The 13,147-nt window shown below is 40.5% G+C and overlaps 1 protein-coding gene across 1 annotated transcript in view; it reads left to right on the forward strand.

The window, feature by feature from the left end:
* Positions 1-597: 597 nt before the first annotated feature.
* The window catches only part of DDC (dopa decarboxylase (aromatic L-amino acid decarboxylase)), a 60,243-nt gene continuing 47,693 nt past the window's right edge, over positions 598-13,147 (forward strand). Inside the window, exons 1-2 of the mRNA XM_010573947.1 lie at positions 598-629; positions 6,528-6,764. Of these exons, the coding sequence (XP_010572249.1) occupies positions 6,564-6,764 (201 nt within the window). The 5' untranslated portion in view covers positions 598-629; positions 6,528-6,563. The remainder of the gene's footprint in view (positions 630-6,527; positions 6,765-13,147) is intronic.

Here is a 13,147-nt window from a genome sequence, read left to right on the forward strand (position 1 = left end):
ACTTCTGTTTTAGAATAGGGGAACAAATCTTGAACATTTACTACTGCTTTTAGGCATGTGTATGATGAAAGAGAGAAACTGGAAAAAGTTAGATACAGCATATCCGAGGATGTTAATCCCACATGTTTACCTGTTCAGAGCTTGCAGTCACTTGAGTGGTATTTCAACCGTACCTGTGTTTCTCTCCTGCAAATAATGTTTCACAGAAGCGGTTCAAAGCACTTGCTTCTACAGGAGCAGCCACAGCAGAAATGTCCTGAAGTGTGTGTTGTAACACAGACCAGGAGCGTGTGATCAGACACTCGCTGTCAGACTCGTTAATGGACTTCATGGAAGGAAACACACACCGCTTCGCAGTTAACGTCGGCAATGGCCGTTTCTCAGTCAGCTCCATCTGCCTTTCGGGTAGCTTTTTTGCTAAGTATATTTTGGAGGAGGTGTGGGAGGAGGGGGAGATGCTGCTGCTGCATGTTGAATGCAAAGCGCTCAGCTGTGATAGGCTGCGGGGACGTGGATACGCTGCCTATGGACGCCGGCAACTGCATCCTCTGCGCTTTATAGCTGTCACAGAGGAGGAAGGAAAGACAGTGAGAAAGACAGAGGAGAAGGAAAAACCTTACCAACTCGCTGTAAGTAACATTCTTTGTCCTTCATGCTTTGTCGTTATTGAATTCAAGCAGGTCCGTTTGGATTGATGCAAGAAGTGGTTACTTAGAGTGGGAGCTTGGCTAATAAACAGCCAGCCTGTGTTATTTTAGGGATAATCCATGATACTCAAAAAGCATTTCTTTTTAACCTAAGTTTGCACCATGTACTGGGCACCTCTAATTTTGTGTTTGCTTGTTTTTACATATGATGTATGTCAGCTATATCTGTTTAAGTGCATTTATGCCAACTCCCATGTATCCAAAACTTTATATCTTGTCTTTCCAAGTGCAACAGTTCTGACCAACCAAGAAGACCTTGAGAAATTCTCTGCCAAATATTTTTAACAATAAAATTTTCAAGATAAATTCAATGCGTGACTTTTTTGGGTGGGGTTTTCCTTAGAAATAACACTTTCCCATCACTGTAATAAGACCTCGGAAGGGAGGATTACTAAGTTGCAGACTGTGCCAGTGACAGCAATGAATAAAACCAGCAACTTCTAACTGGAAAATGAAATTTTTAAATGAAATGTAGAGCCTGTGACATATATACCTAATTCTTGGCTTGTGCAAAGGTAGAAATGCAGAGTAGATCCAGCTTCTTTTTACTCATGCTCATATAAAATTCATCCTGCAGTCCTTATTTAGGCAATACTTCTATTGCTAATAGTAGAAGTTGAGCTTAACAGTAGCAACAGCTGCAAAAACCTTCAGTTGGGTTCAGTAGCACAGAAAGTCCTCATGGCTTCAGCGATGTCACTGTAGCACCACAAGCCTTTAAATTGCAATATATTCTGCAACAATCAGTTGGCAGAATGGAAAGTGCACTTGTCTCATTTATTGGAAATATACACAGTTATTACTTTTTTTGAGACAATGCAGCTATCAGTTTAAGGTGCTATTAATGGGTCTATGCATTCTTCCTTTCTGTATTTAGTAATAGGAGCTGCTAAAAGATTTTATTATGTTAGCCATTGTTTATTTTACTTTGATGAACTGGAGAACGGGCACTCATAAAATTATAATACGTTGAATATACATCTCTCCTCATTTGTTCTCTTTTTCCCCTTTTCCTCTTTGTTCTCTTTTTCTTCCTCATAACAAATTTCCTAGTAGTATTTAGAGATCTTTTGCATTTTTATTTAGTTAATATAAAAAGCAGATTCTAAAATTATAGACAATACTTTTTAACAGAAATAATGAATAAGCTGAATGTTGTCTACATAGCACAATATTATACCTATAAATGTATTTATGTATTTAATATTTAATTGTGCATAAACTGCTCATTTGTATGGTTCAGTTTGAAATAAAGTAGAAAACAGTTTGCAAATGAACATTATACTGAATATACGATCTAAAGACCAACAACAATTTTTGGTAACTTCACTAAAATGAAATGTTGTCATGTTCTAATTTCAGTGCGCTGAGGTAGAAAGAGTAGTTTAAACAAAGCAGCAAAGGATATGTCAACTTTAGATTGTGTAGTGTAGTTGTCCTGTGACAAATTCCAGCAAAATTAAAGAGCAAAGAGTTTATGTATTGATAAAAAAAGATACATTGATAACATTTAAGGTTTAACATGATTGTTCTTGTTTCTACCCGAAGTTAAGAGCAAAACTCAACCTTCTCCAGTAAAGTAGGACTTGATCTGAAGAAGTATGCAGTGGTGACTATATCCATTGATTCTTGCTGGGAACAAAAGTACTCAGACATAATATATGTTGGTAAAATTGTATTTCATCGATCATACAGTGAGGCTGTTGATGCATTTGAATACAGACTGTGCTTACAAAGTGGTAGAGGTTGATAATTAGGCAGGGTGCCTCCCGAGAAGTTGTGATCTCCTCAGCTGGCAGATGTTGAATATGCTGAAATTCATCCTGGGAGGTGTGGGATCCCTGCGAGCATGGAGCCTTTATCACTCTTACAGGCCTTCAAGAAAACAGACTGCTATTAAATACTCTAGAGAGAGGCTCAGTTTCCCTGAAATTTCCATTTAGTTTCAGAAAAGTGGCCTGCATTATTTTGCAGTATAAGTCCCTTTGACTTAAGTAGATATTTCGAGTACACACAGATTGTAACGCTCAGCCCTTCAAAAAATATGGATGCTCTCAAATAGTGTTTTCATTTTAAACCCTAAGCACTGAGCTGACTGAGGTATTTTGCTTCTTAGAAAAATCACATTCTAGATTTTTAAAATACACCGGCATAGAGGGAAGCTTGCTCTCTATGCATTCTGTTGTTGCATTGTACATGTGTTGTATATGCATGTTAGAGGTAGAAGAGAGAAATATTCTGTACTGGTAGAGGTGAAGTAATTTGCATTTTTATAGTACTAACTGGTAAGCATTACAATTGTCAGATATTCAGTCTACTGGATGTGGCTTCCATAGCAAGTAATACTTTCAAGCAGATGAAGTGAGATCTATAATGAACAGTGGAGGAAAAGAATAAAAATAGGGATGAGAGTGTAAGTGGGTCTTGTCACTCACAGAAGAACAAATATAAAATAGGAGGTGAAAAGGAAAATTTAAATGACCGCTGTGTTCTTGCAAGGGGTATGCCTTCACGGTTCCTGGTGAGATATGTGTATTACAGTAGGTAAGGAATTTTCAGGCAGGGACTTCTAGGAAAGAAGATGCATGGATACATTAAAATAGATAGGTGTTTAGATAGATTTTAATTTCTCAGCATTGTCTTTGGGGGAAAGAAGAATGAAATACTTTGCTTCAGATTGAAGCAGATTGATGTATTTCACTGGATCAAACTGAATTGAAAGTTCATTTGAGGTCAGCTAGATACTAGTCTGTATCAATTTATAACACTGCAGCAACTATGACAGATTTGAGATGGATGGTTCATCCTCCCATTCTTTATGCTTAAGCTTCCTGGTTCAATTACTTCTCCCATGCAAAACAGTGGGTTTCCCCTGTAATGTAATTCTTTATCCTGAATTTTGAGAATGCTATTGCAACAGTGATTTATGACAGAAGTATTGCAGCCAAAACAACGTTAGGATGAGCCAGTGAACCCTCCAGTTCTTGGGAAGAACTATAGTTGGCAAATAACAAATAAGATCTCAGTGATTATCTAAAATGTGTATTTTGTCAAACTGAGTTGACAAATTTCAGTTCCATGGTCATAGGCTGAAACCATAGAATGTGTATCTGACGCTTAGATCTAAATTTTATTTGCTTATCCTGATATCCAAAAAGAACTTGGTCTGAACTGCTAATAATAAAATGACAATAAATTATATCACTATACTATATAGGAACAAGATGATGCAAATATTACTTGGAATAGAAAGAAATTTCACATTCAAAAAAATCTAGGTGGTAGAAAAATGGTCACAAGCTATACATAACGTAGTATCTATGTTGTGGTAATATGATAAAGTAAACCTATTTTTGTCTGTGTGTTTGTGAGTTGTTTCGAGCTTACACACAATGCTATTTAATTTATGCCATTTGATTTATATTTTGAGAAAAGACCAAGCTATCCACAGAGTCTTCCATGTTAAATGATGCCCTATATTTCATTGATACAAAATAAAGCTGGAGTAGTATAGTGATACTATTCTGACATTGTACTGACGGTCCATTGGACCCACAGCTACTCAATGTTCAGTTCAGCTGAACTGATCCATGTGTAAAAGTCAGTAGGGATAACTGTAACTCAGTGGTGAGCAACAGTAGTGCTAGAAACACCAAATCCTCAAGTACTGAGTCAGTTCAGTCTCATGCAACTCCCACTAATTTGGCAGTCATGGGTTAAATACTTATTTTCACAGCTTTCATCTCTGAAACCAGAGGGGGAAAAAAAATAACAGATTACCACGTGCAAGTTCTTCAGAGCATGCTATAGCAATGAACTGATGAATGAAGTAGCATGAAAGAAATAATGGTAGCATAAGTTAAGGGTTAAGTTACAGATACTTTAAAAAAGAAGTGAAACAGTACAATATTTAGATTTCTTCTGGCAAAAATATCTAAACCAAAGAACTGAGCCTTGGGGTGTAATTATATTGCTGCCACAGAGATACATATTGATTGCTGCTGTTCATGCTGACTTGTTTAGAAGTTTTATTAAAATTTTGAACTACAATCAAAGATATGTTAAATGAAAAAGCACATAAGATTTAGGGGATATTGAAGAAATGGAAACATCCTGATTGTAAAGAAGTAGAAACAAAACTGCTTGCTTAAACACAGTGTTTCAAAGCGGAGATGACACACAAAGCTGCCCACCAGAATCCTCTGAGGACCATAATGACTACTGGTAATGTGTTTCCGGCAACTTAGTAGCAAGATCTGAGAAAGGTCCTAATTCCCCTTTCAGAAAGGCGTAGAGGGAGCCAAGTAAACACTTACATGATGGTTAAAGAGGGTAATATTACTCTAACAAAATAACAAGAAGAACAGCTATTCTGTGGGGGGCTAGAAGTCCCTACTGTGCAGATCCTTGCTTTCCGAAGTGGTTCATGACCTCCAGCAGCACCCTGCCTTCTTAAATAGCAGCAGCAGCTGCTCCATACAAATCCCAGATCCTCTATTTGTAGCAGCAGAGATGTCTCTAGGAGGGTGTTTATCAATGATGTCTTTCTTTTGTCATGTGACAGTACTAATTCAAATATAATAAAGCCCAGAAGGATCTCTCTTTTCTCAAAATGATGTCCTCAGTTACAAATCCTTAGCACAAATAACTGATATCTAAGAAATTGTCTCTTACATAATATTCACATTGTGCTTAATATAATTATTTCCTTATAAAGTGAAGATCTGATGGTATGTGAGCTAAGCATAGTGATTCTTTACACCAGCACTGACTATCTTTGTTTCACTTGCCAGTTTTCTTACTAGATCCCAAGGAACAGTTTCACACGCTCAACCTGAGTGTATAAAGACTCTTGGATGCTTTTTAGGCACTGTGGTCTCAACTTTGTATTCACTGAGCACTCAGAATGCACAGCCACATACAGTAAAAAAAGTTGGGTGGGCCGGGATAGCAGGAGCAGGCATCCTAGCAATATGAATTTATGTTTGCACAGCACTTTGCAGGCAAACTTCAGCTCACCTCATCTGAGCCATGTGTCGCCTTGGGTGTGCTCACACAGTCTCTGCCTAGCTCAAAGCACACCTAGAGCTCCAGCCCAGCATCTTGGAAATAGGGACAGCCCCAGACAGAGTTTCCTCACATCTTCCTGCAAAATACAGTACACGTCAACTCTAAGTGAATTCTAATTAAAACCTCGGTAAGAAATAAGGTTTTGTTAATGGTACAGCGTGTGCATTTACAGTGAAAGAGTAAAGAAGCTAAATTTTGAGGCAAGACAGGAGGCAAGAAGTAGATAAAATGACAGGGCAGCACAGTGGATCACTGTGATAACTATGATTATTGTAGCTTGTTATTATAGATTTTAATAGAGACACACAGCATGCTGTTTTCTTAGATCTCTTCTTTATAAGGCAGGAGGCAGTTGATTATGTGCCACATAACAGTGCCACATCCTTGTGTCAATCAGCAGCAGTACAGATTAAATCTGTGATTTCTGAATCATCATTGACATACCTCTCTTGCTCTTCGGTGCTAAAGATACAGCCTATCTGTATTAAGCTAATCTACATCATGATCTAGGCATCAAAGATTTAAGAGTGTGATTTACTTCTATACAATGTCCAGCTAATACCAGAGTGGGGCAGAATGCAACACTGTATGGATATTGGCCTAATATGCAAAGTAAAAGAGCATATGGTCTTTTCAAAAAGGCCATATAAGTGATCCTATAAATCATCTGAATAACAGGTTAAAACTAGTAAAATTTTCCTTCAAAAGTGACTGTTCTTTTTTTTTTTTCTTTTCTTTTCTTTTCTTTAGGGTTTTTCTGATAATAAGTCCTAAACTCTGATACCCATGGATGCTGCAGAGTTCCGCAAGAGAGGGAAGGAGATGGTGGACTATATTGCAGATTACCTGGAGAAGATAGATAAAAGACAGGTCTTCCCAGATGTGGAACCAGGATATCTAAGACCCCTCATTCCAGACTGCGCACCCCAGGATCCTGAGAGCTTTGAGGATGTCTTTAAAGACATTGAGAAGATCATTATGCCAGGGGTAAGAAAAATGGATCTGTAGTGTAATGTTCAATACCACATTTAGGTTTTCAAAGACTTTAAGGAAAGTGTGACTTCAAGGCTGTGCAGCTAGACCTTACAAACATAAGTACTCACACTGATTAGCTTTTAGAAGGCAAGAATCTGCTTTATATCCATAGTTAAATATGATCTAACACTTTACACAACTAATGTTTTCTGTTCTTGCTGGAAATAATCAAATCATTCTTTTGCTTCATGCGAGGCTTGCTTTTGGAAATAATCCCTTTTCCTCTCTTGAACTGGTTAAGGCAAAGCTTCATAACTTTCATTTTCATGTGATATTTTTGCTACTTGCAAAGCACAGTAAATATTTTATAAAATGGGATTTTTATTAGTCTGCTGTGCCTGAAGTGTTCCTTCAAGCTGGTCTTTAAATGTTAAAATTCTCTTAGGAGACTTCTTTTTATTACAGAGTTGGCTAGAAAGGATTCTTCCCAATACTTCTGCTGTTGACTTACTCTCCTAAATGTCAACTTCTTCTAGTACCTTTTAAGGCAGATGGCCACTACCTAAATATTAGTCCTTGGATAGATCAGTGTTGGACAGACAATGCAGAACAAAGTGTCTGGCATTTGTCCAGTTCTGAATATTTCTTGTTTTTCCACTCATGGTATACCTTTTTTCTTTTAAATATATTCTTGTCTCCTAAGGCCTCTAAGTAGCTTGAAGAGGACTGGTTTATTAGTAAATGTTAATGAGGAATCTCTCCTTTGGATCTCTGCAATAACCATTTTGGGTTGCTTCTCTGGATGTAGGTAGGTGATATGATTGCTATGTGACTGGACATGGAACCACTGCTCTGCAAATGTGTTTAGTCAGTGTACTATAATACCAATTCCTCTTCATTGACCAATGTAAATATTTTATATTTAATATGACTTTATCTTGTTTCCCTTGGAGCCAACCCTGCTGTCATTTCACAGGCAAAAGCTCCACTGAAGTCAATGGAAATCTCTCCACTCTTCTCAAAGACTTGTGGATGAAGTCTTAAATCCAACAGAATTAAATCAGTGCAGATTAGATAAGAGAATTATGTCCAACACATGCAAATATTTTCATTGCTGCTCATAGATATGATAGTCTTTTCTTTTTCATTGGAGGAAAATACTAACCAAATTTTTTTGTCTGTGAAGTAGAACAGAAAACACTTTGCTTTGAACACTTGAGAACATTCAATAAAATATCAAATTGAAAAATAAGAGATGAGTCATTTGAGAATAGAAAGTGAGACATTGAATTCCAATTATGTCATCAACATCTCCTGTTCCCTCTTTAACTAAATCAATTTTTTCTTGATATTTACATGCCCTGCAAATAAACTTACTTTTACAGTGATATATTCTGAAGAAGAAATATTCTATCCAAAACTTTCCTCTCGTGTGAAGTGTTAGTGTTTGTGACACACAGAGCACAAGTACATAAATCCCAGTTCTTACAGTAACTCTGATTCTGCCTGTGTTGTTTACACTAAATACTGAAGACTCACATGAGCACAGAATCACAAAGTCATAGTATAGTAGAGGTTGGATGGCACCTGTGGAGATCATTTAGTCCACCCCCATTGCTCAAAGCAGAGTCAGTTAGAGCAAGTTGCTCAGGACCCATGTCCAATTGGGTGTTGAATATCTCCAAGGATGAAGTCTTCACAATCTCTCTGTTGTCCGGTTCCAAAGTTTGACCATCCTCACAGTAAAAAAGCTTTTTCTTATGTTTAAGTGGAATTTTCTGTATTTCAATTTGTATACATTTCTTCTTGTCTTGTCACTGAATACCACTGAGAAGAACCTGGCTTCATCTTCTTTACATCCTCCCATGAGGTATTTATACACATCAACAAGGTACCCCCTGAGCTTTCTGCAGGCTGAACAATCCCAGCTCTCTCAGCCTCTCGTCATATGACAGATGCTCCAATTAATCATCTCAGTGGCCCTTCACTGGCATCACCCCAGTATGTCCAAGTCCTTCTAGTACTGGAGAACCCAGAACTGGACACAGCAGCATTCCAGGTGTGGCCTCACCAGTGCTGAGTAGAAGGGAAGGGTCACCTCTTTTGACCTGCTGGCAACAGTTTTCCTAACATGGCCCAGGATGCTGTTGGCCTTGTTTGCTGCAAGGGCACATTGCTGGCTTATGTTCAGCTTGTCCACCAGGACCCCCAGGTCCATTTCTGCAGAGCTGCTTTCCAGCCAGTCAATCCCTGCCCTGTACTGGTGCAGGGGGTTATTCCTCCTCAGGTACAGGATTTTGCATTTCTCTGCTGAACTTCATGAGATTCCTGTTGGCTCATTTCTGCAGCATGTTGAGGTCCCTTTGAATTGCAGCATGACCATACAGTGTATCAAACACTCCTCCCAGTTTTATATCATCGGCAAAACTGCTGAGGGTGCGCTATGTCCCATCATCCAGGTCATTAATGAAGATGTTAAACAGTACTGGCCACAGTATTGTTTCCTGGGGTACACCACTAGCCTCCAGATGGACTTCATGCCACTGATCACAACCCTATGAGTCTGGCAGTTAGCCAGTTTTCACTCCATTTCACTGTCCACTTATCTAGTAAACATGTTATGGGAGACAGTATTGAAAGTCTTAACAATATCCTGTGCTCTCCCCTTGTCCACCAAGCCAGTCATCTTGTAAAATGCTGTCAGGTTGCTTAGGCATGATTTCCCCTTCATAAATCTTTGCTGCCTAGTCCCAATCACCTTCTTGTCCTTAATATGTTTGGAAATAGCTTCAAGGTTCTGTCATCTTCTCTGGGATTGAGGTGAGGCCTGTAGTTTCCCAGATCCTCCTTCTAGCCCTTCTTGAAGGTAGAAGTGACATTTTCCAGTCCTCAAGAACATTCCCCAGTTGCCATAACCTTTCGAAGATATTTGAGAGTGGTCTCAATGACATCGTCTAGCTCGTGCAGCAGTTGTGAATGCACCCCATTAGGCTCCATGGACTCAAGTATGTCCAGCTTATTTAAATGTTTCCTAACCTAATCCTCCTCCAGGTGAGGTCTTCCTTGGTCAAGGCTTTTCCCATGAGTCTCAGGAGCCTGGGATTCCTGAAGGCAAATTTGCCAGTAAAGACTGAGGTGAAAAAGGCATTGAGCACCTCAGCCTTTTCCCTGTCCTTTGTCACCAAGTCCCCAACCCCATTCAGCAGCAGACCTACATTTTCCTTACTTTCCTTTTAATGCTGATGAACCTGCAGAAGCCTTTCTTGTTGCCCTTCACATCCCTCACCAGATTCAACTCTAGATGGCTTTGACTTTCCTAACCCTGTCCCTACATACTCAGACAGTGTCTTTATAGCCCTCCTCTCCTGGGACACCTGACCCTCCTTGCTTTTCTTATATGCTTCCCTCTTACATTTGAGCATTGTCAGGAGCTAATTGTTCATCTGTGAAGGCCTCCTGCCGCTCTTGCTGCACTTCCTGCATGTGGGGTGGATCATTTGTGAACTTGGAGGAGGTGTTCCTTGAAAATCAACCAGCTTTCCTGGACCACTCTTCTTTCCATGTCTGTTTCCCATGGGATTCTTCCAAGCAGGTCTCATAACAGGCCAAAGTCTGTTCTCCTGAAGCCCAGGGTTATGATCTGCTTTGTACCTTTCTTCCTGCTCTCATGATTCTGAACTCCACCATCTCATGGTCACTGCAGTCAAGGCTGCCCCTGACTTTTACATCCATGACCAGTTCCCACAGCGTGTCTCTCCTCATCAGTTCCTCCACAGTTCCCTGTGTTAGGAAACGATCATCAATGAACTCCAGAAACCTCCTGAACTGGTTGTGCCCTGCTGTGTTGTCTGTCTAGCAGATATCAGCTTGGCTGGAGTCCCCTGTGAGGACTATGAGCTGCGAACATGAGGTTTCTTCCAGCTGTTTGAATGCTGTACTCATGTACTTCTTCCCGATCAGGTGGTCTGTAGCAGACACCCACCCAAATGTTGCCCATCTTGGAATCTCCACCAGTCCTGACCCACAAGCTCTTGACTGGCTTATTGTCCATTCCTAGGCAGTGCCTAGGAGCATTCCTGCTGTTCCCTTGCATAAAGGATCACTGCCCTGCCTCACTTTCCTGGGCTGTCCTTCCTAAAGAGCCCGTCCTCATCTACTGCAGCACTTCAGTCATATGAGCTATCCCACCACATCTCTGTGATCCCAGTGAGATCACAGCCCTGTAACTGCACACAGCCTTCTAATTCCTCCTGTTTGTTCCCCGTGTGTCATGCCATAGCATACAGATGCCTCAGAGAGGCACCCACTTGTGCTGATTTCCCAGAAAAGATAGGAGAGCTTCCCCCCATAATGCTGTCCTCTCAGCACTTCCTTATTTATGTGCATACACTTGGGGCAGGTCTGCTTTAGTCCTATCTTGTTTTCAAGATCTCTCTTGTCTACATTACACTTCACCCCTCGCTTGCCACCTCAGTCCACCTTCCTCTCTTGATTGTGGATTTTCATCTCCTTCCCTGCATCATTCCCAGTGTAAAGCTCTCCTTACCAGGTTAGCCAGCCTGTCTGCAAAGCTATTTTTGCCCCAGTTGTTCAGGTGGGTCCTTCCTAGGAGTTGATCTTCAAAGAGGGTCCCACTGGTCTTAAAACCGAAATCCCTGTTGTCAACACCAGGGTCAACACTCAGATTGTTTGGGTGCTTCACTAGACACAGCAGGGCTCCCAGCCCCTCTGCAGCTAGGGCACTGAACCTATTCTGTAGTTGCAGATCTGCAGGTGGAGCAGAAGCCTTCCTCCTGGTGCCAGCAGTTGCAAGCTTCTACCCATCACCATCGTGGAACTCCATTTTCCAAGCCAATAAGCAGAGACTCTGAATGCCCCTCCTTTGGTACGTTTTGGGGTTCAGGCTCTTGTATCTGAGATGCCTTGTGTTATGTCTCAAGGAAGATCCACTCAATCTCTTTTTTGTCATCTCTGATACTGCACAATCTGCTGACCTCCTCATGCTGTGTAAAATACAGACCCTCCACCAGTGTATACCTCCTGCAGGCTAGAAGACCATCTCCCACTGCCCCGACCTTGGCAAGAGGCCCCATCATCCCTGCAATCCCAGGCCTGCAGAGCTGCGTACTTCCTAGGGAGCTTAGTCTGGATTGAGACCTGTGATGTGCCAGGGGTAGTTGTTCCAGTTGCTGCTGGGGACTGTGCCCTGTGGAGCAACACCACCACCGCAGAGCCCACGTACGCTAACCTTAGCAGGGTTTCTGGACCTCTTCTGTGCACAGTGCTGCACAAACTGCTGCAACTGTTGGCTGCCTCTGTTAGCTGTGCTCACAGAAACTGAAGTGTGAAAATGATGGTGCTGTACAAACATGTGGAGGCAGGGAGTATAGTAAGAGCTTAGCATAGGAAGACTTGGTCACATTTGGTTTAGAGGCCTTTAAAATTATTAGTAATTCATTTTAGGGGCTTTCGAAATTGGCTATAGGGACAATCTGCCCCCATTATATTTTCCCTTAATCTTCCCATCTTTTTCCTGACAAGAATAACATTCATAAGTACATCTAGTGTTTTTCAGCTATAGTGCTTTTCCAGTGTTTCACCCTGGAATGTCTTATCTCTGTTTTATAAATGAGGAACTGGGCTTTTTCAGAGAGAATAAGTAATATGACAGAGGTCGTAAAACCTTGTTTTGCCCATAAGCTATCAGTGGCCCATAAGTGATTCTTGCTTCCTTCATGTTGACATCTTTACTGTGTTAGTTGCATTCAGATATTTGGTACTTACTGGATGATTGAAAATGTAAAAATGGTGTTCCTTCAGAGGAGCAAGGATCAATTAATTGTGTAAAGCAATAATGCAGTATCTATCGCTGTCTTTACCCTATAGGAGAACAAGCATTCGTGAGTGGTAAAACTTTATGGAGATTTCTTGTGAAATTGGATGTAGACCTTCAAAGGGCAGTCCCCTATATGATAATGACCATAATGGTGCTAAGTTCCTAATATGTAACACAAGGACTGAGGGGAACCACTGCTGAACTTTGATCTCCACAGCAGGAAGCCAAGGTGGAAAGGATCTGCATATAAAAATATCAGTGGGAGTCACCTTTCTCTCTCAGACTTGCTTTGTTCTCTTGAAATATATCTCCCCTTTTTTTAGAGCCAAAAATGATCAAGTTTAGTTATAACTGCAAAGAGCAGTACTGAAGATTGGATCTATTAATCTACGAACTTTCAGCTGAAGTACGTATCCTTAGTGTGTGGTAAAGGAAGACTCTTAGACTAAGCAAGCCACAGAAAGAAAGACATCCTTAGAAGAAATCTGGGAAATAAAATGTCTCTGAGAAGGATTAGAGTGGTAATTACTGAACCCAAGACACTTGTGTACCACTGTTT

This window comes from Haliaeetus leucocephalus, unplaced genomic scaffold (assembly GCF_000737465.1).
Source record: "Haliaeetus leucocephalus isolate CR32 unplaced genomic scaffold, Haliaeetus_leucocephalus-4.0 Scaffold3, whole genome shotgun sequence".
Taxonomy (NCBI): Eukaryota; Metazoa; Chordata; class Aves; order Accipitriformes; family Accipitridae; genus Haliaeetus; species Haliaeetus leucocephalus.